The sequence below is a fragment of the Terrapene carolina genome, unplaced genomic scaffold (assembly GCF_002925995.2).
Source record: "Terrapene carolina triunguis isolate 2854851 unplaced genomic scaffold, T_m_triunguis-2.0 Scaffold231, whole genome shotgun sequence".
Lineage (NCBI taxonomy): Eukaryota > Metazoa > Chordata > Testudines > Emydidae > Terrapene > Terrapene triunguis.
This window is the reverse complement of record NW_020664582.1, coordinates 1,995,472-2,022,387: the sequence shown is the minus strand read 5'-3', so window position 1 is coordinate 2,022,387 and position 26,916 is coordinate 1,995,472. Positions and strand designations below refer to the sequence as shown.

The window sequence follows — 26,916 nt, the reverse complement described above, 5'->3', positions numbered from 1 at the left end:
CCAGAGCCGATCCGGCCGCCCCGACGCGGAACTCGCTTTCCCAGCAGTCTCCGGGACGCCCGGCCAAGCTCGAGGGCCAAGCTCGACCCCGGGGCATGCTGGGAGTTGTAGTTCCCCCCATTTCCGGCCTTAGCCGCTCCTCGGCACCTACTCCCGTCCCTGCCCCTGGGGCCAGGGGCCAGCGCCCGGCTCTGCCCGACCCCAACTCGGGCCGGGCCGGCCTGGGACACGGGGGCTCCCTCCCCCCGACACCGCAGGCAGGGCCCGAGCCAGGGCCAGCCTGGGACATGGAGGCTCTGCCCCCCAACGCGCAGGCAGGGTTGGCATGAGACATGGGGTGTTTTTGACCCCATCCCCCAACATCGCAGGCCTGGCCCCGAGCCTGGGACATGGAGGCTCTTTCCCCCCCCCCCGCCCCCCCATCGCAGGCAGGGCTGCGAGCCTGGGCCGGCCTAGAGCAGGGGGGTCTGGCAGCCCTCCATACTTCGGGCCGGGTTCTGAGTCAGGACTGAGCTGATATGTGGGGACGTGCCCGGGGAGGCTCTGCACCCCCAGACCCACCCCAGAACACAACATAGTCACAGCCATGTTAACACATAACATGGTAACGTGCCCCGCTCTGCAACTGGACCGGGACGCAGCCCTGTGTCTCAGAACACAGCACCGGAACAGGACCAGTACATGCCGATTCAGACACAGCCATATGGCCCAGAACATGGCAATGCCACGTCTCGCTGGAACTGGACCAGGACACAGCAACATGACAAAACACGGCAATGTAATCCTGAGCTGGGACTGAACTGGGAAAGGGTGACTTGGTCACAGCCACCCGACCCATAACATAATAGCACAACCCCACGCTGGAACTGGACCAGCCCCGACTACGGCGACCCGGTCACAGCCGCGTGACATGGCAACACAACCCCATGCCAGAACTGGATCGAAACGGTGACTCAGACACAACCACGTGAACCTTAACATGGCAACGCAATCTGGATGCAGAACTGGATTGGAACATAGCAACCCAGTCACAGCCATGCAACCGCCACGCTGGAATGGGATCGAAACACGGCAACCTGGTCACAGCCATGCAACCCATAGCACGGCAACGCACCCCTGTTCTAGAACTGAACCGGAACACCCCAACTCGGTCACACCCACATGATCAACAACATGGCAGCACAAACCTTTGTTGGAACTGGACCAGAACAAAGTTACATGGTCACAGCCGTGCAACCCATAACATGGCAACACAATCCCGCGTTGGAACTGCACCAGAACACAGTGAGGCAGCCACAGCTAGGGAACCCATAATGTGGCAACACTGTTTTGAGACAGAGCTGGACCAGAACATGGTGATGCAGTCACAGCTCCACAGGAACCTGTAAAATGGCAATGCAACCCTGAGCCAAAACACAGTGACAGCCACTCAGATGTGGCCTGTAACATACCAACGCAATACAGCCCTGAGCCAGAACCGCACCAGGACACGGCGACAGTCACAGCCGGCAAAGCAACCCTAAGCCGGAACTGGACCAGAATACTGTGACGTGGTCATAGCCACATGGCCCATAAGGTGGCAACACAATCTTGAGCCAGAACGTGACCATGTGGATACGGCGATGCTGTCATAGTATAGTGACCTAATCCATAAGGGTGATGTGATGCTGAGCCAGGACTGGAGGAGAATTTGGTGATGCAGTCCTTATCGCTGTTCTGATCCAGAAGCAACTTCGAACACAGCAGTGCAGCCCAATACACAGTGACACAGCCCTGATACATAACTAGCCTAGAACATGGTGATTTGTCATAACATAGTGTTGGCACCTTTGAGCCAGAACAGGCCAAGGATGTGTCCCTGAGTGAGTGCTAGTCCAGAACGTGGCTGTGTGAAACATGACAGTGACGTGGCCTGTAACGTAATTGCAAAGCCTGTAATGCAGTCACTATAATGTGATCTGTAACTCAGTGGTGACAGAGCCCCTGAGATGGTCCATAATGTGGCCCATGACAGTGTGACACAGCTGTGTCTGAGACATCAGCACAGTTTCTAACATGGTGCCTTGGCTCATAACTCAGCTATGCCTGCCCTGGTTTTAGCTCGTAACTGTTTGGACTTTCATAATTGACATAGGAGTTTATGGTTGGCTTGAATGTATTGAGCTTGGTGAGATCAGTATCTAGGGGTCTGTCTATCTATCCAGAAACTCAACTCCCACTGACTGCCCTGGGAGATGAAGGGGGCTCTGCAGCTTCCTGGATTAGGCCATAAATGGACACTCAATTGTCAGGTTTAATGCTTTTAATTCTTGGATAAAATGGGAAAATTATTATTTGAAATGTAGAGATTCTCCCTGCTGTTGAGCCTGCAAAGCCTTGATTTTAACAAAAGCAACAGTGTTGGTCCCAAACAGATCCTACAGCTGGCTCTTGACTGTAGCAAGTCTTCTTAAGCAAGACAAGTGACTGCTCAGGGCCCCACATACTCTCATCAACTTGCAGCGTAATCTCCGTTTCAACAATGGGACTAGACGGCAGGTCATGATCATGGCCTAATAGCTCTTTTTGTACTCCCTTCCTTTAGAACGAGGGCTGGAAAGAAAGCTAAACCAAGGCCCAGTACCCCCAACAGCAGTTCCATTAGGCTGTTCTGGCACTGTACACAGTATTTTTTAATATGTGTTGTTTCCCCTTTCCACAGCAATGTGTTTCCTAATAACCTACAATATTGCTATTAGCATTTCTTTCCCCTCTGAGAAATTAGTGCCCATCAAAGGTGATGGACATTATCATTTGTACCTTCTCTCCCTTTGGCTAGGGGAATCAGCTAGTTAGTCCAGCTTTGCACAATTCTGGGACTTGCCAGACTGGATCCAGCTAGTGGTCTGTGTAGTCCAGTGGCCAGTAACACTTGCTTCAGAGGAAGAAACCTTGCAGTAGGCAGACTTTGTTTATTATTTGCATTGCGGTAGCGCCTAAGAGCCCTAGTCATGGACCAAGCCCTGTTGTGCTAGGTGCTGTACGAACAGAACTAAAATGTGGTCCCTGCACCAGCTTACAATCTAGGCTACAACTCACCTGTAAGGAGTAACTTCTTTTAATGGGGGAGCAAAGTATCACTAGTGTTTTTATCATCATTGTAGTCAGGGCAGGTGAAGTGGAATTTGATAGTTTTGCAAGGCTGGGTTGCTAATATTACCCAATGATTTCAGCTTTATCAACAAGGGGTAGTTGCACCATAACTTTTTTTTTCTTTCTCTTGCTGGGACACAGTTTTAAAGGATTCCCCCTAATTCCTGTTTCTTTCACCAGGAAGGTGCCAAGAAGACAGTCTCCTGCTGACGGCCCTGTGTTTCCAGGAAAGGGGCAGAAATTAAAAATGTCAAAAGTTACTACAGAGCTTCTTTTGGAAAGAGCGGTTCCAAGATCTACTAGGCTACGAAAGATTGAGACTCTGAAGTAAGTGCAAACCAGACTCTCGTCAAACTCCAGTTGAATCCAACCTGGGCTATACCCCCTCTTTTTCTTTCTTTAAATAGTGTCATTGGAATATGAAATAATTAGGGCTGTCAAGCGATTAAAAATATTAATCATGATTAATTGCGCAATTAAAAAAATTAATCACGATTAATCGCACTGTTTAAACAATAACAGAATACCATTTATTTAAATATTTTTGGATGTTTTCTACATTTTCAAATATATTGGTTTCAATTACAACGCAGAATACAAAGTGTACAGTGCTCACTTTATATTTATTTTTGATTACAAGTATTTGCACTGTAAAAAAACAAAAACAAAAAATAGTATTTTTCAATTTACCTAAAACAAGTACTGTAGTGCAATCTCTTTATCATGAAAGTTGAACTTACAAATGTAGAATTATGTACAGAAAATAACTGCATTCAAAAACAAAACAATGTAAAACTTTAGAGCCTGCAAGTCCACTCAGTCTTACTTCTTGTTCAGCCAGTCACTCAGACAAACAAGTTTGTTTACATTTGCAGGAGATAATGCTGCCTGCTTCTTGTTTACAATGTCACCTGGAAATGAGAACAGGCGTTCTCATGGCACTGTTGTAGCCGGCATCGCAAGATATTTACGTGCCAGATGCACTAAAGATTCATATGTCCGTTCATGCTTCAACCACCATTCCAACAGACATACGTCCATGCTGATGACGGGTCCTGATCGATAACAATCCAACATACGGACCGATGCATGTTCATTTTCATTATCTGAGTCAGGTGCCACCAGCAGAAGGTTGATTTCTTTTTTGGTGGTTTTGGTTCTGTAGTTTCCACACCGAAGTGTTGCTCTTTTAAGACTTTTGAAAGCTCCGCACCTCATTCCTCTCAGATTTTGGAAGGCACTTCAGATTCTTAAACCTTAGGTTGAGTGCTGTAGCTATCTTTTGAAATCTCACATTGGTACCGTCTTTGTTTTTTGTCAAATTTGCAGTGAAAGTGTTCTTAAAATGAACAACATGTGCTGAGTTATCATCCGAGACTGCCATAACATGAAATATATGGCAGAATGCGGGTAAAACAGCACGGGACATAAAACTCTCCCCCAAGGAGTTCTGGTGACATTCTGGTGACATTCTTTTAACGAGCGTCATCAGTATGGAAGCATGTCCTCTGGAATGGTGGATGAAGCATGAGGGGGTATACAAACTTTTAGCATATCTGGCACGTAAATACCTTGCAATGCTGGCTACAAAAGAGCCATGCAAATGCCTGTTCTCACTTCCTGGTGACATTGTAAATAAGAAGCAGTCAGCATTATCTCCTGCAAATGTAAACAAACTTGTTTGTCTGAGTATCAGAGGGGTAGCCGTGTTAGTCTGGATCTGTAAAAAGCAACAGAGAGTCCTGTGGCACCTTTAAGACTAACAGATGTATTGGAGCATAAGCTTTCGTGAATGCGTCTGACGAAGTGGGTATTCACCCACGAAAGCTTATGCTCCAATACATCTGTTAGTCTTAAAGGTGCCACAGGACTCTCTGTTGCTTGTTTGTCTGAGTGATTGGCTGAACAAGAAGTAGGACTGAGTGGACTTGTAGGCTCTGAAGTTTTACATTGTTTTGTTTTTGAGTGCAGTTATGTAACAAAAAAAAGTGTACATTTGTAAGTTGCACTTTCAGGACACAGAGATTGCACTACAGTACTTGTATGAGGTAAATTGAAAAATACTATTTCTTTTGTTTATCTTTCACAGTGCAAATATTTGTAATCAAGAATAATATACACTTTGATTTCAATTACAACACAGAATATATATAAAATGTAGAAAAACATCCAAAATATTTAAAAAATTTCAATTGGTATTCTGTTTAACAGTGCGATTAATCGTGATTAATTTTTTTTTGTTAATCGCGTGAGTTAACCGATTAATCGACAGCCCTAGAAATAACGCACGTACATTATAAAATATGCAATACTTGATTGTGTGATGGGTACAGGGGCTTTATCAGCATTATAGGGTTGAATAGGCAAGAATTAGATAGTCATATTATCTGCAGTTGTAAGATCTTTGCCACCATGTATATTCTGCATATGCCATGTATTTTACGGCAGAACTGTTTAATGAGGGCCGGCTTCTGATCTCCTTACATTAAATAGCACTTTCCTCCATTGTCTATAATGGGAACCACTCACGGAGTAAGGTGCTACTTGCTGTGAGTAAGGGGATCGGAATCTGGACTGTAATGTAAAGGTTTAACTAGACCAGTCTGACCCCAATTCTCATGATATGTCAGGTGGGAAAGGTTCTCTATCCCCATAGAAAGAGAATTTCCCATTTCTCCAATGGGATGAAACAGCTGTTTGGGTTTTTTTATAGGACCAATTGTTCACAACTACCTTAAACCTCTGCTTGTTCTAGAATAGGATTCTGCCCTTTCTGTACCTCAGGCCATCATGGGCTTGGAGGTGGAATTCCACATTGGAACACTTTTATAGCGTGTTTTTATTTATTGATTTTTATTTTATTTATTGAAAGTAAAACATCATTTATTTTTTTGAAAGTCAGTCAGTCAGTTTGAAAACTGCCCAGGGGCTGATCCCAGGCAAGATGGTTTAGTGGTTAGAGAGGGAAGTGCTTTGAGGTGCATGAAAAATACACCTCTGTCCTCGGGAGCCAAAAAATCTTACCGTGTTATAGGTGAAACCGCGTTATATCGAACTTGCTTTGATCCACCGGAGTGTGCAGCCCCGCCCCCCACGGAGCACTGCTTTACCGCGTTATATCCAAATTCATGTTGTATCAGGATAGAGGTGTATAATGCATTCTGTGGGCCTGGCTGCCATGTATGTGATGTAAATGGATACAACAGACACAGTCTGATGAGAGAGTAACTCTGCTATGTTATTTCTCTTTTGGAAATAGTGTTCCGGAAGTTAAGTGTGGACTCTGAAAGATGTGAACCCAAAGAATTCAGCAACAGAGATGCATCAAAATTGCTACAGTTATAATTGTTATCATTATAGGATATGGAATAGTATGGGTGATAGGTGTTCATAGGAACAATAACTTGTTTCGTAGTGAGCCACTGACTGCATGGCCTGGGAATTAAGATACAGTCATTCCACTGTTTCTTTTCAGTGAATTGAGAGTGTCACAAATGGCTATGCTTTCTCGGTAAGTAACAGGTGCAGGTTTTGCCTGTAGATGTTAGCAATGGTTACTGTTCACCCACCAAACTTGTGGTTACACTTAACAACTCTCTTCTTGTCGTCTTCAGATTTATGCTTGAAACCTGTAGCGCTACACTCCAAAGTTAATGTAGGGTCAGCGAGATTTACTCAGCAAGTTTTGCCTGAGTGAGAAGTGCAGCAGAATGAGACTTTATATCCATTAAAAGTCAGATGTGTCCACCTTTGTCCTTACCTTTGGGGAACTGGAGACAGCATGTGTTCTGTTTTTGTTTTGTTTCAGCTTATCCAAGCTGCAGTTAAAGACCGGAGACTTGGACCCCCGGTTGTTTTCCCGTCTGAGACATCTGCAAAATCTCGATCTCTCTGATAATCTGTTGGACAAGCTACCTGCTAATCTAAGCCTGCCAGACCTGCGTGTCCTAAACTGCAGTAACAACCAACTGGAAGATGTGACTGTCCTGAAGCAGTTCCCGCTGCTGGAGGAGCTAAACTATGAAAACAATGTGTACCTGACAGTGAGTGATACAGTTTCCATCCTTAGGTGATAAGCAGTATATTGAGTGGGAAGTAAATAATAATAGTACCTTATATAGCACTCTTCAACAGTAGAGCTCAAAGTGCTTTACAAAGGAGGTCAGTAGCATTATCTCTATTGTACAGATGAGGAAACTGATGCACACAGAAGGCCCAGGGTCACCCAGCATGCCAGATCTCCCGTGTCCCAGACTAGTGCTCTAGTCATTAGGCCAGCTACAGGAAACTTCCCACCCAGGGCTGCTTGTTCGGGGTGTTCTAACATCACTCCTCTGTGCAACGCTTTGAAGATGGAAAACTCTATGGAAGTGCTAAGTGTGAAAGGGATCTCGGGGACCACAAAAATCCTTTTGCTACTTTGTACTCCACATAACGCTGCAGAGAGCAAGGGAGGTCATCAACAGAAGAGTTAACTGAGTTCTACACGCAGAAGCAAATTCTGCCAGCCATCATATCTGCACAACTCTCTCTGGTGTAGCTACTGGCAGAGATTTTAGTCGTGGTGATGTATGAACAGGAAAAAGCCCGACTTGACTTTCAGACCCCAGGTTGAGTTTCCAGGACTGGAAGTCAGGAAAAAGCTTTTACTTGTAAATGGAGCATATTTGATCGGGAAGTCTTGTGCGGTGCTAAATTATTTTATTAAGTGCCCATTGTGGAATAAATATCTTCAGTTCCTTCCTGGTGGTTTTGTAATTTAAAAACAAACAATGATTATTTGTTCAAGGGAATATCATACATGTGTTACCATAACTGAAACATTTTATCTGTTTTCTAGACCAATGATGACTATAAGGTCATGTTTCTTTTACAAAATCTTCGGCTACTCAATGGCAAGGATGTCACCAAATTAGCTAATCATGTGAGAGTTGTCAACAGCCGAGAGCTGACCAGCAAGGTAAGATGTGTAATGTTTCCCCATGCATGCCTAAGAAATAGCTTAGACTTACAGTAGAACTTCAGAGTTACAAACGCCTCGGGAATGCAGGTTGTTCATAACTCTCAACAAAACGTTTTAGTTCTTTCAAAAGTTTACAACTGAACATTGACTTAATATAGTTTTGAAACTTAACTATGCAGAAGACAATGCTGCTTTTAACCATCTTAATTTAAATGAAACGAGCACTTCATCAAATCTTTTTTTTTTTTAAACTTTCCCTTTATTGTTTTAGTATTTTACATTTAAGACAGTTCTGTATTTGCTGCTTTTCTTTGGTCTCTGCTGCTGCCTGATTGTGTACTTCCGGTTCCAAATGAGGTGTGTGGTTGGCTGGTCAGCTCGTAACTCTGGTGTTTGTAACTCAGAGGTTCTACGGTAGATACAATACAATATTCAGGTTAATGCCTCAGCCGCTGTCCTCCACTTTGCCATTGAAACTATGCTGGCAGCCGGCGTGTTTAAATACGGTAGCACAGTTTCATCTGCAGTGTGAACAGTCCTTGTAAATACTTCAGAGACCCCTTCACTGGCCTCCTGTTCTCTGACATCAATTCGTGATTGCTTTCCTGGTTTTCGTTAGTCTCCTTACACTCACTCCACCCAGCCTTCATGACCATCCACTGCTCCCAATTTAAACCAGCATGCTCAGCGCTAAAAGACCTGGGCCCTGATTCTGGGATTCCCAGCAGCACCTGTCTACCAGCTGTGCTGGTGTATAGGGGCTGCAAAGCTGGCAGATCTTCCCACCTGGAATTCCCCTTTGTGCCGGGGGGATTTGACAGCCCTCAAAGAGCTCGGCTTGTTTAGCCTAACCAAAGGAAGGCTGAGGGGAGATCTGATCGCTCTCTATAAATATATCAGAGGGATAAATACCAGGGGGGGGAGAGGAATTATTTAAGATCAGTACCAATGTGGACACAAGAACAAATGGATATAAACTGGCCATCAGGAAGTTTAGACTTGAAATTAGACGAAGGTTTCTAACGATCAGAGGAGTGAAGTTCTGGAACAGCCTTCCAAGGGGAGTAGTGGGGTCAAAAGACATATCTGGCTTCAAGACTAAGCTTGATAAGTTTATGGAGGGGATGGTATGATGGGATAGCCTAATTCTGGCAATTAATTGATCTTTTTAGCGGTAAATATGCCCAGTGGCCTGTGATGGGACACTAGATGGGGTGGGATCTGAGTTACTACAGAGAATTCTTTCCTGGGTGCTGGCTGGTGAGTTTTGCCCACATGCTCAGGGTTTAGCTGATCGCCGTATTTGGGGTCAGGAAGGAATTTTCCTCCAGGGCAGATTGGCAGAGGCCCTGGGGGTTTTTCGCCTTCCTCTGCAGCGTGGGGCACGGGTCACTTGCTGGAGGATTCTCTGCACCTTGAGGTCTTTAAACCATGATTTGAGGACTTCAGTAACTCAGACATAGGTTAGGGGTTTGTTACAGGAGTGGGTGGGTGAGATTCTGTGGCCTGCGTTGTGCAGGAGATCAGACTAGATGATCATAATGGTCCCTTCTGACCTTAAAGTCTATGAGTAGATCCCCTTGCAGCCTGTAGTAAATGGGTTTGGCTGAGATTGTGTGTGTCAGGGACCTTCAGCGTTTCTGGGCTTACTGCAACAACCCATAAGTATGTGGTTCTCAACCTTTCCAGACTAACGTACCCCTTTCAGGAGTCTGATTGGTCTTGTCACCTCACTTAAAAACTATCTGCTTACACAATCAGACCTAAAAATACACGTGTCCCATGAGTAAAGGTGCTATGTAAATGTATCATTTATTTGCAAATGCTTCCAGGGTGCCTCTTTCTAACACATACGTGTTCTTTAAAGTAAAAACACAAATGCAAAATGTGTTAACAAATCCTCCTTCCCCTTCCCCTCCCCAGTGAGCTGAGATCATATACAAGCACCTGATCAAGGAAATGGCAGACAGAGCAGTGTCTGGGCTTAGGGGTTGGCCATTTCTGGAGCAATTTTAGTAGGGAGCCTTCTGATTTCCATGAAGTATCCAGTTCAGTAAACCAAATCTCTCTGCCTAGGTCACAGCTCACTGGGAGAGGCACTTCCGAAGCCAACTCCCTGAGAAGTATTCAGCCGAGCACGTGAAGTTCATCAGGAAAAAGTTTCTGAAGTCTGCACAAACCCACGTCATATACGGACCCAGCTCCCTCGGTGAATTTACCCGATGGAGGGTAAGTGTCCGATCTTTCTGAGCTTTTTCTGAGTTGCCCGACACCAGGATTCTGCAGCTTCATTTTGTGCACTCATAAGGTTAAACTGATCTAATGATTCCTGGTCAGGGGCGCTCCTGCAAACGACAGTATCCGTCTTTGGTTTTCGTTGCTAATTAACTGTGGCTGTTATACAAGCGCCAGCAATACATTCCATTCCGGATGGAGTGATGGTCTTTACTGTCTTTGTTTTCTACTCGCCAGTAGTTAAGGTACTCATAGTACTTAAGTATTAGAAATACGGTAGTCATTGCAAGTGGCAAATGATTTTAATGGCAACCACTGTGTATTCACTGCTCATTTTGCACAGCTCCCATTAAAGCTAATGGCCGCTGTGTGCATATCGCCAGAGGGAAATATGCCCTTTTGTTTGAGAATTTAAATGGCATGTGCCCTAGACTTCCATCTGTTCTTTGTCTAGCTTTATTGCTTTTGCATTCCTTCCTCAGATGACGCCATTGGCATCAGTAACAGAGTGGGGTGCCTGGTCTACGTGGCACAGACATACCCAGTAAAACAAAACACGTATTGGCAGAAGTCCTACGTGGAGGTTAAGGTTGCAGTCAAACAGGCTTGTATGTCACCACATGTTGCAGAACTCTGCTGTGCTAATGCAGACAGTTCACCCTGATCTCTCATTTCTGCCTGTGCACTTTGGTCTCCCAGCTCACCAGGATCTATCACTAGCCATTCACGGTGTCCAGGTGCGCCCCTTGGTCGATGAGTCGCAATTGCTGCTCCGATGCACTGGTCTTTGGCTATCTTTTCATTGCGTCACCCGTATTGCTTCCGGGCTCACTGTATTGCCAAGCACCTGCTCCTTTCTCGGACTCTAAAAAGAGCCGTCTTTAAACGATCGTAACTGACCCTGGTTGCTAGCAGCCTCAGCAGAGAGGCTGTAGACCGAATGAGGCTGAATTCCAACCTCCTAGCAGTGATCCCTCCAGATCAGGAATGAGGCACAGGAGGGTGGCAGCATGCAGCCTCTTGCACTGCTGCCTCCCATACTGGACAAATTCTGTGACTAAAGAGAGGGCTTCAGTCTCCCTGCCTGTCAGCCCAGGGTCCTTCCACCAGCCAGTAAGTACACACAAAATATCTAATGGAAGCAAAGGTTAAAAACACCCTCCCCTATTACAAATTCTAATTGCATAGCTGAGTCAGGATGTTCTTGTTCTTTGTCCGGCATTAAGTGATGCCTTTTAAAAATGTACTTGCAATGCTAGGTGAAAATGATTGCAGAGGAGTTGCTGGCATCCATGCTGGGACAGGAAGAGAACACAAACCCTGAAACACAAGAAAGGATGGATGATAATGAGGAGGAGACTACAGAAAACCCCAGGGAGGTGGGAGATGATGATATTGCGCAGGTAAGGATTCTTCAGGAGATTCTTCTTGGTTTTTTTAAAAGAATACTGCATTAAAGAGTAGGGACCGTGCACTACTGCTTTTCCAGTTAGGTTTTACACCCGGCATTGAGGTCAGCTTTATGATCTTGATGTAACAAACCTGCATTCAAGAAGTATATTTCTCTACTAAGGAATCCCCAGCCCGGAGATCTTAGCAGATTCAGTTGCAACCTCATCAGGGAAGTAAAGACAGCTCATTCCATCTATGTTTTTACTTTGAGCGAGAAGGAACTTAAAGTCCTCTACAAAATGAATGCTGCTGTTATGAATTATTTGTATTCGGGTAGAGGCCCCAGCCTGAGATCAAGGCCCCATCGTGATTGGTGATGTGTATGTATATAATGAGAGATTGTCCATGCTCCGAAGAGCTTACAATCTAAACAAACAAGACAAAGGGGGAATAGGGGCACAGCAGGTCAGTGGCAGAAACAGGTCTCCTGACTGCTAGTCCAGTGCCGTAGCCACTGGACCAGGCTGCCTCTCCGTCAATACAGGGATTGCTTCACCCACCACTAAAATGCAGCCACCTCTGGGATGATAGGCAGCAGCTGCATGCTGACTTTCAGAAATCCTAACTGAAACGAGGGGTTGGTTTTGTTAACTTCTATTTTTTAATTGATTTTCTTACAAATTCAACAATACTCATCAGTTGCATCCAACACTTACCCTTCTGTAACTCAGGCAGCATCTCGGGTATTATCCTATTTTAACAAACCTTGCAAGCTAGTGGCACCTTCACCTGGTGCCAGCTTTAAGCTTTCCCAGGAATGTGAAGGCAGGGTTAGTATCCCAGAATACTAGCCAGATTTAGGAGCCCGGTCTCTGGGCATTTAAGGGAATCAGTTTTTGGGTGAAGACTTGCTCTGTATTACAAGCTGTCTGTATGCTGGCTGGGGCGGGAAACAACCCAGTACATTGCTGGTGTGTCTTGTAGGTCACATTAATCCCCAGCAAGAGAAGAGGGAATCACTCAACAGCGGGATCTGCGAGCAAAAGGCCACGGTCCCAGTGTAACACTGAGGAGGAAGTAGTGCTTAGTCCCCGAAAGTCCAGCCATTCACAGGATGACCCGACTCCCGATAGACCAAGAGCATCGAACCAACAGGCCAAGGTGGCCGAAGAGACTCACCGGAATGGAGAACAGCCTCCGAAAGGACAAAGCCACAGAAGATCCAGCCAGTTGACAGAGGAGCAGAAAAGCCAGGAGCAGGACAAAAGGGTTCTGACCATAACCCCGGTCAAGAACCTAGAAGACAAGGTACATTGATCATTCTCCTTTGGGGTTGGTTTTTGGCCTCTTGGGCATACAGAGAGGATCCACGTTCCGATGGGGGGATGGGAAGGTTCTGCTCTTTCAAGGCATCTTAACAATTCACGGAGCTTTCCCTGATGCATAGTGCCCCACTGATCCCTGCCTAGCCGAGCAACCCCTTGGTGCCGTAAGTGTCTGGAAATAAATGTAAGCAGCCCTGAAACTGCTCTAACATACAGCAGGAACTGGTCCATTTCTCAGCCAGTCCTAGGATAAGGGGAGCATGATTGGGGCATAAAGCCACCTTTCCGCCCAACTTGGATATAGCGCAGGATCGGAGCCCTTGTCTTCAAAACCCTAATGGACTCTAGCCAGGCTACCTAAGGGAGTGCCTTGCTGCCTGGAACACTTCATGTCCAGACACTGTTAAGGACTTGGAAAGCAGAGAGGCCCAGAGAGAGAGGGTTAGCAGCTGGATCTGAGGCTGTGGGACCTCAGGAAATAGAATGCAGCCTTTAGTCTGATCCCCTTCAGAGACTGGTGCAGACCTCCCAATTCATATGCAAACCTTCCCAAAGGTTGAGATGATGACTAGGTGTCTAACACACCAGTACAAGCAGCTGGGACCTATGTAGGCAAGAGCGGATCCCTTTTATAGGAAGTATTCTGCCCTTTTTTTTACACTGTATTTCAACTCCTAGCTGCAGTGACGGGGGCTGGGTAAACCCTAAGATCCATCTGCCTCTGGCTCTAGTCACTGATGTCCTGTTTAAACAAGGCCTTGGAGTAGAAGGCTTCTGATCTTCTATTCCCGTTCCTGGCGCATGTTTTCTAACCGCGAGGTTTATTGCAGGAAGTTATCAGTTTGGAGCCATTGCATTTTCTTCAGTGTCACAGTAAAGGCAACAGCCGGGAGGATTTTAAAACACAGCTCTGGTCCTGTGTCTTCGAGCCGCCGTTGGATTCTGGGACGAGGAAAGGTGAGTTTGTTCAAAGGCACCTGGAGAGCACTTTGCAGTGGGCCGGCTTCACAGAATGACTCCACAAACCCTTTGCGAAGGGTCTGGTGGGCATGATGCCTAACTGACTCATGCGTTAGACCCCTCCACTTTCAAGCAGTAGTTTCCACTGCTACCTACTTATATTTTTGACTATAAAATAGATCAGGATTCTCTTGTGGTTTGCGTGTGTGAATTAACCTCCCTAGAGATGCCAGCCCTCAGAATCGTTCCAGTACCGCACAGACTGGGAGCCTTGGGTAACAGAGAGATGATTATGATTAGTATAATAAGCAGAGGTCTAACAACAAGCCCTGGGATTTCTTACCAGTACCTTTCACCTTTCAGACCCTGTAGTGAGCACCTCCAGAACCATGGCCACGTGTGGAGGGGAATCTGTTTGTCTTATCGACTGCGAGACCGGAATCGTGCTGAAAAAGTATAAAGTTCCTGCGGAGGTAGGGGCGTGAGTACAGTGACGATAACTGTGTTACAAAACAGCCTGTTAGAAGGGTGGACAGGCATTAAAATGATGGGTACAGACGGAAAATGTCATTTGTTGATGCTGAAAATAATAATACGGGGTAAAACTTAGCTACCCCACTTGTAGGCTGCTGAATCTGCTTCACAGCCTAGAAGGATCCATGTCCTGCTTTTGCAGTGTGTTTCTTCCCTTTAAGTTTGGTCTGACATGCATGGCCCCTGACTGAATATTCATGTCATTTCAAAATGCGGCTTCTCACTAGTGCCCTAGATGGCTCTCTAATCTGTGACCTCACAGCCATCCTCCTGTGTTACCTTTCACAATTTCTCACCTCTCTCTGTCCTAGGAGTTTTTCACCGTTGCATGGACAACTCTGACCATGGTAACTAATGACGGTCGGAAAAAAAAACATAATATCCTGGCCGCAGCCGGAAGAAGAGGAATTGTAAAGCTGATTCATGTATCGGCTGATTTCTGCTACGGAGAGATAAAGGCTCACAAAAAGCCCATTGCTACAGCCTGCTTCAGCCCAACCTGCGAGACCCACCTCTTTAGTAAGTCTCCAGTTCTGCATCTCTCTAGTAGCAGGGAAAAGGCCTTGCTTCCAAATAAGGAGGCATTTTGTGGTCGTCAGTGTTGGAGCAGGTACTGGCAGGTGGATATTGATGTGAAGGAGTGTTGAGACGCACATGTACCTCACTGGGGCGTGTGGTACAAGTTTCCCCTCGGTGTCTATCCACAGAGGATAGGAGTTGTTACAGCCTTCTGCTGTAGAGCCTTGATTCTTTCGCTCAAGTGGTAGCACCTCAGGCTTTTGGCTCTAGAGGTCCACAGTGTCTCGCCCGTGAGGGCGGCCATCCCACCGAGACCACATAAAACCCCAACCATTCCCTGCCGAGGAGTAAGGAGGGTGAGAGCATGCTGCATCTTGTGGGTCAGTTGTGACTCAGTCCCCATGTCAAATGAGCAAGCTCACCCTGGGCTGCTTGATTGCTTCAGATCAATAAAGTGCCTTTACTTGTTAAATAAATTTAGCAACCTCTGATTTTACTCACTCTTACTAATGACCTTATTCAGGGCCAGATCCTGACATCGAGGAGAGTTTTGCCTGGGTAGAGAGAGCGCGGTTTGGTGCTCAGTGAGCAGCCAGTAATAACCATTGGGTTACAAGTTACAGTTGTATTTTCTGTCCAGTAACATATAGATCAGGGATAGGCAACCTATGGCACGCGTGCCGAAGGTGGCACGCGAGCTGATTTTCAGTGGCACTCACACTGCCCGGGTCCTGGCCACCGGTCCGGGGGGCTCTGCATTTTAATTTATTTTTAAATGAAGCTTCTTAAATATTTAAAAAACCTTATTTACTTTACATACAACAACAGTTTAGTTATATATTATAGACTTATAGAAAGAGACCTTCTAAAAACGTTAAAATGTATGACTGGCACGCAAAACCTTAAATCAGAGTGAATTAATGAAGACTCGGCACACCACTTCTGAAAGGTTGCCGACCCCTGATATAGATCAACCCCTCTTTTTTTCGCATTCCGTACATTGTCTTGCATCTGAAACAACTCTCATCCTGCTGTGCGCCCAGTGCCACGTGAATTCACGAAGGCTTAAACTTTCAGAAGCATCCACTAACTTTGGAATCCTCCAGTTCTGGGTGCCCAACTTCTGGAAGCATCCAGAACTAATCGACATGTGGCAAAAGTACGCTCAGGAATTTAAAAACAAGAGCCTCGCCAGCTCGGTAGATAGGTACTCTATCTGATTATCATTCTCAGCTGAGGGGGACTTTCACCTGGAGAATTGTTCTGAGTTGGCAACCATAGGGACCCGGAATGGAGGCAGGCCATTTTATTTTGTAGAGTTGTGGGTTTTTTGCAGGGGTTAACAGTTGTTCCCTGAAGGACGGTCTGGTGCCCAGGTAGTGGCAGTTTGAGGGCAATCATTTGATTGGGGTCTGAGTTATTTTCCGAATAATCTATTGGAAATGTACCACGTAGCTCTCAAAGCCAAAAAAGATTTTAAAATCTTTTGTACTTGGTGCCTAGCGTCCACAATGGGAGGTTCTATGATGATTAATAAAGGATGTGGAAAGAACTGGTGGGTCGCAGTCCATTGGGACGAGTAACCAAAACAACACTGCCTGGAACTGGCACTAATTGATGCTCTTATTGGCCTTCTCAGAGGCCTGGAAAACTAACTTCCCTTTCCCCCTTCGAAGAGCTCCCTTGAGAAGACAGATTTGGTATGGGAGAAGCTTACACTGCCTGTGCTGTGGATACAGGGCCCCAGAGCTGGGAAGCTGGCACTCTTCACCAGCAGTAAATTCACACAAGATAGGGCTGGGCTGCGTTGTTAGTTGGGCCAAAGCCCATATGGCTGATGCTGTGTTAATGGCCTCTCACGTGCAGTGTCATGTCATGTGATCCAGGTGGAATTTTTAAGTGGAACAAAAAGAAAAGTTGGCAAGTAATGGTCTGTAACTACCTGGTACCTTTTTTTGTCCCCCACAGCTGCATCCTATGACAAAAGAATTGGCCTCTGGGATATTGGGGTTCCGGATTGTGACTACAACTTCAAAGCAAGGTAAGTGTTCAGAAACAAGATTCACTCTGTTAAATTCTCCTGAGAAGCAACTGTTACAGGAGGTTGGACTAAGTGTCCATTTTATTTGCCAGCCAACTGATGGTGCTGGAAGTTGCCTCTATTCCATTACGGATTGCCCTGGTCCCATCCTGCCCAGATCAGTTCCTGCTGGCTGGTTGTGAAGACGGTTGCTTTGCTTGGGATATTAGACTGGACAAGCCACAGAAGAGCAGGTAAGAACCATGGGCCTGGGACACACATTCACTTTCCACAACCATAAGCATTCTGAGGGCTTTGGGATTTTGATTATAGAGGGCTGAGATGAGGAAAACCTATTAGATCTGGATATAATTCCCCAGCTCTTACAAGATGGTGGACCCCAGCAAGAGGTATAGAGAGCAGTTATTTGGCACGTATGATGCTCCGATCCCTGACTCCAGTAGCGAGCTCCAAAGCACAAGGTTTCACCTGGCTCTCACCAGGCTAGTTACTCCTTGGAGGGTGACACCAACAGATCTGTCCTCCCTGAGTTCTTAACTACCAGATACTCAAACTGCCCCCCTCTGGTTCGTTATCCCAAAGGCATGAAACCAGTCCTCAGTTATCAATTCACTTTGGCACCCACATTCCTAGCACCACAGAGACCTGTTTGGGATAAAAATAGACAAAAAGTTCACTTAATAGAAAAAACACCAATTCAGAGATGAAATAGTAAGGGAAAGCAAACAGACACAAATGACAAAGGCTTTTCCTCAGGCTTTCCACTTCTACATTAGAGAATGTCCCTTTTCTAAAACAATTTACCTAATGCCTTTGAACAGGTTCCTCCAGTACCCTGTAACTCTAGGGGGATACAGGTTTCACAGACAGCCTCCTGCCTCGAGGCTGTCCCTCAGATACAAGCTTACTTTTAAAAGACTCCCCTCCCCCTTTTAGTCCAGGGTTTATTCAGTGTGTAAATCCCCTCTTAACTTTATAGCTGGGTTGGATGGATGGCTTTCCATTAACTCTAATGCTCCACTGTTGTCTCTTTCTGACTGGACAATGGGTCATTACTTGAAGCCAGTTTCTTGAAAATACCTGGCTTAGGAGATGCCTCCATGCTGGGAGATGTAGTTGAAATTGTAGTGCAGGTATGTATACATCTCTCATAAAAACTGTCAAGTTCAGCACATTACACGCTTTCATAAAAGACCTTACTTGATACACTTTGATAGTACAACAATACAGTACGCAATCAGTTACTTCACGTGCTCATTGTTGGGGGTTTAAACCTTCTGTTCTTCCCTTTGGGTGTCAGGACCCGATTATCACAGCATAATAGGAGGCCTATTTCTTGGCACATCTAAAACTAGATCGTATTAGAGAATGATCCTGCCTAGGCACCGAGAAGGGCTAGATGACACACTATGTTTGCATCACTGAACTCTGTGAGACTGTCTCATTTAACGGGTCACGTGGTGCTTGGAGATGATGTTTGTTTATTCGGTAGCTGACCACTATTTAACTTCTCAATTTTTCATCAGGCCTTTTGAAGTGGCGTTCCAGTTTCCTAATGATGAGGGAGAAGAGACAGTTTCCCACAGAGTGGATGGATTGGCTTTTTTGAACAAGGATGTTGTGGGTAAGCATGAACTCAGTTCCCTCTTAGTTGGAGGCAGATTGCCATAAGCACAGTTACTTCCTACACACAATATGTCATGCTCCCTGGTCTCTGGAAGACTGGAACAACTTTAATTTGTACTACAGCTGTGGCTGTGAACATTTTAGTAGGTTTTATAATATTTGGGCTGGGGCAGATTTGGGACTGGAGCCATATACCGTGAATATGGTAATGTTACATTCTTAATATAAGGAGGAGCCTCTAGCCATGCAAGGCAGATGGCTTGTACTTGCTTTGGGTGTTGAATAGAACTGGAGAAAATGCTTTCTTGGTTCAGGGACCCTAACTCCCACCCTGAAATCTGGCAGGGTTTGGCTCTATGGGCCTGTCCACACAGGGACGTTTGCACTAACTCCCTGTGTGGACACTCACACTAAGGGTATGTCTACACTACGAGGGTAATTCGATTTTACTTAAATCGAATATGTGGAATCGATATTGCAAAGTCGAACGTGTGTGTCCACACTAAGGACACACTAAGGACAGTAATTCGACTTTGTGAGTCCACACTAACGGGGCGAGCGTCGATATTGGAAGCGGTGCACTGTGGGCAGCTATCCCACAGTTCCCGCAGTCCCCGCTGCCCATCGGAATTCTGGGTCGAGCCGCCAATGCCTTCTGGGTAAAAAAAATTTGTCGTCATCCGTCCGTCACTAACGCCCTCCCTCCCTCCATGAAAGCGCCGGCGGGAAATCAGTTCGCGCACTTTTCTGGTCAGTGACAGCGCGGACGCCACAGCACTGCGATCATGGATCACGCTGCGACCATCGCTGCACTTGTGGCCGTTCTCAACACCTCGCAGCTTATCATACACCTTTCCCTGAGGCAGATGCAGAGAAATCGGGCGAGGAGGCTACGGCACCGCCGTGAGAGCCTGAAGTCGGAGAGTGGCACAGAGCTGTCAGAAACCACGAGCCCCAGCGCCCAGGACATCACGTTGGCAATGGGGCATGTGGATTTTGTTGAACGGCGATTCTGGGCCCGGGAAACAAGCACGGACTGGTGGGACCGCATAGTGCTTCAGGTCTGGGATGAATCCCAGTGGCTGCGAAACTTTCGCATGCGGAAGGGGACTTTCCTCGAACTTTGTGAGTTGCTGTCCCCTGCCCTGAAGCGCAAGGACACCCGCATGCGAGCAGCCCTCACTGTCCAGAAGCGAGTGGCCATAGCCCTCTGGAAGCTTGCAACGCCGGACAGCTACCGGTCAGTCGCGAACCACTTTGGGGTGGGCAAATCTACCGTGGGGGTTGTTGTCATGCAAGTAGCCAAGGCAATCGTCAAGGTACTGCTCCCAAAGGTAGTGACCCTGGGAAACGCGCAGGTCATCATAGATGGCTTTGCCGCGATGGGATTCCCAAACTGCGGTGGGGCTATAGATGGGACTCACATCCCTATCCTGGGACCGGACCACCAGGCCAGCCAGTACATCAATAGAAAGGGCTACTTTTCAATGGTGCTGCAAGCACTGGTGGACCATCGGGGACGGTTTACAAACATCTACGTCGGATGGCCGGGCAAGGTTCACGACGCTCGCGTGTTCAGGAACTCTGGTCTGTTTAGACGGCTGCAGGAAGGTATTTACTTCCCAGACCACAAAATAACTCTTGGGGATGTGGAGATGCCTACAGTCATCCTCGGGGACCCAGCCTACCCGCTAATGCCCTGGCTCATGAAGCCCTATACTGGCGCCCTGGACACAGAAAAAGAACTGTTCAACTACCGTCTCAGCAAGTGCAGAATGGTGGTGGAGTGTGCTTTTGGCCGTCTCAAAGGGAGATGGAGAAGCTTACTCACTCGCTGTGATCTCAGTGAAACCAATATCCCCATCGTTATTGCAGCTTGCTGTGTGCTCCACAATCTGTGTGAGAGCAAGGGGGAGACCTTTATGGCGGGGTGGGAGCTAGAGGCAAATAGCCTGGCTGCTGATTACGTCCAGCCAGACAGCCGGGCCATTAGAAGATCCCAGCGGGACGCCCTGTGCATCCGGGAGGCTTTGAAAGCTAGGTTCCTGAGTGAGCAGGGCAACCAGTGACTTTTCAGTTTGTGGACAGAAAAGCTGAACCTGCCCCCGTTTCTTTACCCAGTCCATTTTGACTATCCTCTCCAGTTACATACAACCTTCACCCCCTTCCCCTTCCCAAAAAATAAAATCATTTCGATTTTTTAATGAACACCGTTGTCTGTATTGCTGTTTTCGCGGGAATATTTTAAACCGGGGACGCAGACTGTGGCGGGGGGCGGGTTTAGTGTTCTGATGCAAATGATACTTCTAAACTCCCGGAATGACAGGCTCCGCACTGGTGGACTGGTTATTTCAATGGAGCCTGCCAGCACTCCTGGGGGGGACTGTGTGTATGTGTCGGCTATGTGACTTTCTGGCAGGGGGGGTAGGGTTACAGATCCCCTGCTGCGTGGATCTGTGAGCCAGGATAAGGACCGCTGCATAAGATCTGTAACTGCCCTCCCCCGCCACAAAGTCACAGAGCAACCCCCCCCCCCAAAACATGAAAAGCACCTCCCAGACTGACCAGGGTAACCAGTGACTTCACTGTGTATGTGTCCTGATGCTGGACCTGACACCGCCTCTGTACCCTGCTAAAGGTGACTGTCCTGTCCAATTACCAAGCCCCTTCCCCCCCTCCAGACAGACTCTCCCTCAAAAGAACCTGACTGAAACAGTAATGAACAGAAACAAACATTTTATTGCGAACCAGACATGAAACGTGGGGGGTGAAACTTGGACGGGGGCTTGTGTGAGGTGGGTAGGAAAGGACTTCTGAAATTTTGGGGAATGTCAGCCTTCTACTGCTAGAGCAGTCTGCAGGGGTTGATTGAAAGTTTTAACGGCCCTTGCCGCCCCTCCTTCTTTGGACTTTGGGTGAGGGTGGTGTGGGACTTGGTGGCGGGTGAGGGCGGTTACAGATAGACTGCAGCGGGGCTCTGTCCTCCTGCCTCCGGTCTTGCAGAACATCCACAAGGCGCCGGAGCGTGTCCGTTTGCTCCCTCATTAGTCCAAGCAGCTTTTCAGTAGCCTGTTGGTCCTCCTGACGCCACCTCTCCTCCCGTTCCATGACTGCTCGGTGCATTTGTGACAAGTTCTCCCTCCACTGTGTCTGCTGGGCTGCCTGGGCTCGGGAGCAGCCCATTAGTTCTGTGAACATGTCTTCACGCGTCTTCTTCTTCCTCCGCCTAATCTGCGCTAGCCTCTGGGAGTGTGCTGACAGGCTGGGTTGGGAGACAGTCGCAGATGTGTCTGTGTGAATTTTAAAAAGGGAGTGAATTCCTGAGACAGATAAATGAAATTGTATACAAAGAACCTAGTCTTTCTCTGTGAACAAGACCATGCACTGAACCTCTCACATGCGCACTCAGGACAAGGTCGAATTTTCGGCCGTCGCCTTCAGTGCCTGTGGACTTGCGGAGGTCTTGGAGTGTTCAGAGAACTGTGGCTGGAGACCTGAACTTCTGGAGCGGGCAATAATGGTAAGCCGCAGACTTGTGGCTGCTTAAAACTCCAGCAGTAGCACTGGCCTCCTTTCACATTGAAAGCAATGCCAGTCTCTGCTGCCAGCAATCAGGACAGCATCAACTCTGCCCCTGTCCCACCCCCTCGCGGCTGTCCCAGGGAAAGATCCCTGTATGCTGCCCCTCTCCCTCCACCGCGTGGCTGTAAAGCAGTCCCAATACTAACATTCCCCTCCCTAATCCAAAGCAGGGCGTCATGAGCGACATAACCCTCCTGAGGATCCCGGACACCCAGAGAGAACGCATGCTGCGGGAAAGCATGCAGAAACCGGGGCCGTATGCCGCCATGCTATGTCGTGCGATGATCCCGGAGTACTTGATTGTGGCGTGGAGGGGACATGTCTGCTACCACGGAGGGCCCACTAAGATCGCCCTACCCCGGAACCTGATCAACAGGCTTGAGCTCTACCTCCACGAGACCTACGAGGAGTTCTCCTACGAGGATTTCTCGTCGATCCCCGGCCACATTGACCGGATTTTCGCGTAGGTGCACTGGGACTTTGGAGTGGAGCGTCTTGGGCCTGGGAATCATGTAGTAACGGACATTGTGAAATTTTTTTAAAATACATGGGACTAAATTGAGAAGAGCCTAAGACAGAGAAATCATGAAAACCCATTTGTTACCTTTGTAAATATTCCTGTTTTGTACCTGATTATTTTTTTACTAGTTTACAGCACTTTTATAAATATACATTGTTAATAGTATAAATATTACCGTTCTGTTTTAAATAAATGTTTACATGTTTTCAGCACTTACTGCTTGATCCTTCCCCTGATTCTGTGTCCGGGGTAAGGGATGGGGACGGTTGGTACGGGATCTCGGTAAGGGTGATGAAGAGCTCCTGGCTGTCGGGGAAATCAGCGGTGCCAGCGCTGTCGACTGCCTCGTCCTCCTCATCTCCTTCCTCCTCTTCCCCGTCCGCTGTCATGTCCGACATGATCCCATCCTCGGAGTCCACGGTCAGGGGTGGGGTAGTGGTGGCGGCCGCTCCCAGGATGGAATGCAGTGCCTCGTAGAAACGGGATGTGTGGGGCTGGGATCCGGAGCGTCCGTTAGCCTCTTTGGTTTTTTGGTAGCCTTGTCTCAGCTCCTTGATTTTCACGCGGCACTGCGTTGCATCCCGGCTGTAGCCTCTCTCTGCCATGGCTTTGGAGATCTTCTCGTAGATCTTAGCATTCCTTCTTTTGGAGCGCAGCTCTGAAAGCACGGACTCATCGCCCCACACTGCGATGAGATCCAAGACTTCCCGATCAGTCCATGCTGGGGCCCTCTTTCTATTAGATTGCACGGCCATCTCTGCTGGAGAGCTCTGCATAGTTGCCACTGCTGCTGAGCTCCCCTCGATGTCCAAAGAGGAACTGAGATTCAAACTGCCCAGACAGGAAAATGAAAATGAATTCAAATTTTCCCGGGGGTGTGGCTGGTCAGAGCATCCGAGCTCGGACTGCTGTCCAGAGCGTCAACAGAGTGGTGCACTGTGGGATAGCTCCCGGAGCTATTACCGTCGATTTCCATCCACACCTAGCCTAATTCGATATGGCCATGTCGAATTTAGCGCTACTCCTCTCGTTGGGGAGGATTACAGAAATCGATTTAAAGAGAGCTTTATGTCGAACTAAATGGCTTCCTGGTGTGGACGGGTGCAGGGTTAATTCGATATAACGGCGCTAAAGTCGACATAAAAGCCTAGTGTAGACCAGGCCTAAGTAACTTTGTGCACTTTAAAGCCTGGGGCACTTTTAGTGCAGTGTAGCTAACGTGTTGTAAATTCACAGCCTATCTTGCTGTGCACTAAACTTCTCAGTATGGACAACCTTTTAGCCTTTATAGTAGCCAGCTGTTCATTGGCCTCCTGTTTTCAGCAGCTGCTTCCCAGGCCCCACCAGCTCCAGCGTCCTTGGGTGCTGCTTTAAAGTACTACGGGGTGGAAAATCAAGTTTGTTTAATTCTTCCTTTAGTCTCACACAATCAGTCTGCTTAAGGCCAGGGTGGCTAGAAAGCTCCCTCAGCTATCACCCCACATGGTGACTAGATTTCTTTTGTAATAGGGAGCCATGTTACTGTCAGAAAGGCAGTATTTAAAGAGGGCTGGGTGGTTTGAAATAAATGTGTCTGAATATTTTAGGACATTCATTCCTGATACGCTTTTGCTCTCTCCTCCAGTTTCTAAGAGTTCTAAGACAGGGTCTATCTACTTATGGAGCTGGAGCCAGTCGTTTGAGGCACAGGGGAAATCATGTCACAGAACACGACCTGCACTTATTCTAGCTGAACTGGAGTGGTCTACAACAGACCTGCCCTACCTTACCCTCAGCACCTGCCCAGGTAAGCCCACTTTTACAGCTGACAATGGAGAAGGCTGGATTGGACTCGAGAAGCTACTGTTGGGGAAGGACTTGAAAGGTACAAGTTGTTGTTTTTTTTAAATAGACCTTGCCATTTCTGCTTTACTTACCCTGCCCAAGGTATCAGGTAAGGATTTTATGCCCAGCCTTGCTGCTCAGTTATTGTTCTGATGCGGCTTCTAAAATGCTAATAGCTACCTTCTGAACATCTGCAAAGCACTTTGAAATGAGGGGTGCTTTCACTATACAGGTGGGCAGTATGTTAGAATTTGTGCTGCATTTAAAACTGGTGGTAGAACTTCTGCCCAGCCCTCATAATAGTGACAAATTTCTGGGAGGAACCTGAATCTTAAAATAATCCACACTCTTTCCCCTCCTACTGCCTTACTTTGAAAGGAGTGCCTCCTAACAAAGACCACTGCTCTGAGCTGTCTGCTAGAGGCACCCAACTGAGCATTACAATGGGGACACTAGCAGTGCAAGACCAATGTTAAAACAACTTTATTTCAGCCTTGCAAAATAGTCATAAAAACATACCAGCTTGAGCCCAAAATCCACTCAGCACCTCCTTCATATGATATGACAAATGATATTGGACTAGCCCATAAAAATAATTGGAGTTGAATTTTGTAAGGTAGGTTTACTTAAGAATGGGATACATTTCATCTGGAAGGGGACATTCGTTATACTGGGCTCTGTCTCACTATCTTAAGCTATGGCTGCCACAAGAAGAGGAACATCAGGTTAATGAGTGGTAGAGAGTCGAGAAGGTTTTGGTCTTGGCCATCAGAAATCTCAACACTGCCCTGGTTCCTTTGCTCTTGCAGCAGCAGAGTATGTGTTCTGTGGCGATGAAAAGGGAAGTGTGTGGATGTACAATCTCAGCAAGCACTCTTCAGCCTGGAGGGCCTCCAAGGGAAAACGCTCAGAGAACAGAATAGCTCCTACACAGGTAGGCCTTTGGTTTTTATATTGAACGATATTCCCCATCAGTGAGGCTGTGCAAACAGGAGGCATAAGACAAATTACTTAACTGTACAGATTTGAGTTTAAATCTGATCATTAATGTTAGTTACTTTCATATGCTAACAGCACTGTAAATCTCTCATTAGATGGCTCTTTTAAGAAATTTTTTTTAAATTCAGTCTGTTCAATTTAATTCTAAAAGGGGTTGTTAGAGTCAGCAGGGAACTAAATGTGGGGTAAGTCTCTGCCTTTCCCACGCTCTGGTGCCATTGGATAGTGTAATTCTTAACCTCTTCCTACTGAAAGGCTTCTCACATGCTAAGTCCTGACAGTACCAATTTATAGTTGATGTTTTTTCACCACCAGCTCTGACAACTTGATGATCCCCCCCCAAACAGCTGGTCTTTAACAGGGCTCTCCGCATTACCTACTGTCTTTCCTCTATTAAACCACTGTGTATCAAAACCTGAGTTAAGACTAAAGCTGTTGAACAAGAGGAGAGATTTTAGATAACTTGAGAGGCAACCATTTAATTTTTTCCATGCACTTGAAAGTCTATGTGGTTACCCTAGCTTACATCTCTAATAATCCTCTATAATGGGTTTACTGTCCTAGATCAGAGTTGATATACTCCCAACGACTGAGGCCCTAACTGTTGGCAGTAGTCTGGAAGAGTCACCTACGAAAACTATGTGCTATCGCATGCTGTTAGCCAATAGCTACTCCACAACCCTATTTACTTACCAGTTGTGGTAAGATTACATAAAAAGTTTGTATGTATAAAGGGATGGACTATGGGGTCAGTGTTTTATACCCTCCCCCAGTGAAGACTTAGGGGGGGGTAGCTGTACCTTTCCTTTCTAAACGGAGGTAAACCCAAACCAAGACTGACTTTGTACAAGCTTTTCTGAACTACTCTGTTCTCTTGCTAGATTCTTGAGTGGCCAGAGCTTCGAGCAAATGGAGAGCTGCTGACTGAAGTCTTAATAAACAATGTGGTGACAGACCCTACTTTCACTTACCTTATTGCTTTAACTGGCGTAAATATAGCAGCTGTATGGAAGAAAACATAGCTTGTTCTTTATGGAAAATTTCATTCCTGTGATGTTTTGAAATAGTGCAGTATTAGTGATTGTTTCCAAGAGTAACCATGAAGTTTTCTAAACCAGCCCTTATCATGCAAGAGAGAAAACGCAAAGGGACTTGGCACACATCCTGTCATTGACAATACCCAATTACTTTTACTGTGAGTTTTCACAATTTGTGTATTTGTTTTATAGAAATATGATACTTAATAAAACGTAATACCTGTTAA

At 46.7% G+C, this 26,916-nt stretch overlaps 1 protein-coding gene across 1 annotated transcript; it reads left to right on the top strand.

Moving 5' to 3' along the window:
• The first annotated feature begins 3,312 nt into the window (after positions 1–3,312).
• LRWD1 (leucine rich repeats and WD repeat domain containing 1) lies at positions 3,313–26,916 on the top strand. Its single transcript, XM_029912492.1, has 15 exons — positions 3,313–3,459; positions 6,941–7,175; positions 7,973–8,092; positions 10,172–10,324; positions 11,590–11,733; positions 12,707–13,030; positions 13,878–14,004; positions 14,371–14,480; positions 14,853–15,060; positions 17,029–17,101; positions 17,194–17,334; positions 18,628–18,725; positions 24,454–24,615; positions 25,463–25,587; positions 26,534–26,916. Exons 1-15 carry the CDS (start codon positions 3,380–3,382, stop codon positions 26,672–26,674), a joined length of 2,241 nt encoding a protein of 746 aa, XP_029768352.1. The 5' UTR covers positions 3,313–3,379; the 3' UTR covers positions 26,675–26,916.

Bases quoted from the DNA above. Each gene is read 5' to 3' on its own strand.
- LRWD1 (XM_029912492.1), top strand. From the start codon at position 3,380: ATGTCAAAAGTTACTACAGAGCTTCTTTTGGAAAGAGCGGTTCCAAGA. The intron at 15,061-17,028 runs GTAAGTCTCCAG...TGTCCCCCACAG, and splicing joins CTGCGAGACCCACCTCTTTA to CTGCATCCTATGACAAAAGA. The intron at 17,102-17,193 runs GTAAGTGTTCAG...TTTATTTGCCAG, and splicing joins GACTACAACTTCAAAGCAAG to CCAACTGATGGTGCTGGAAG.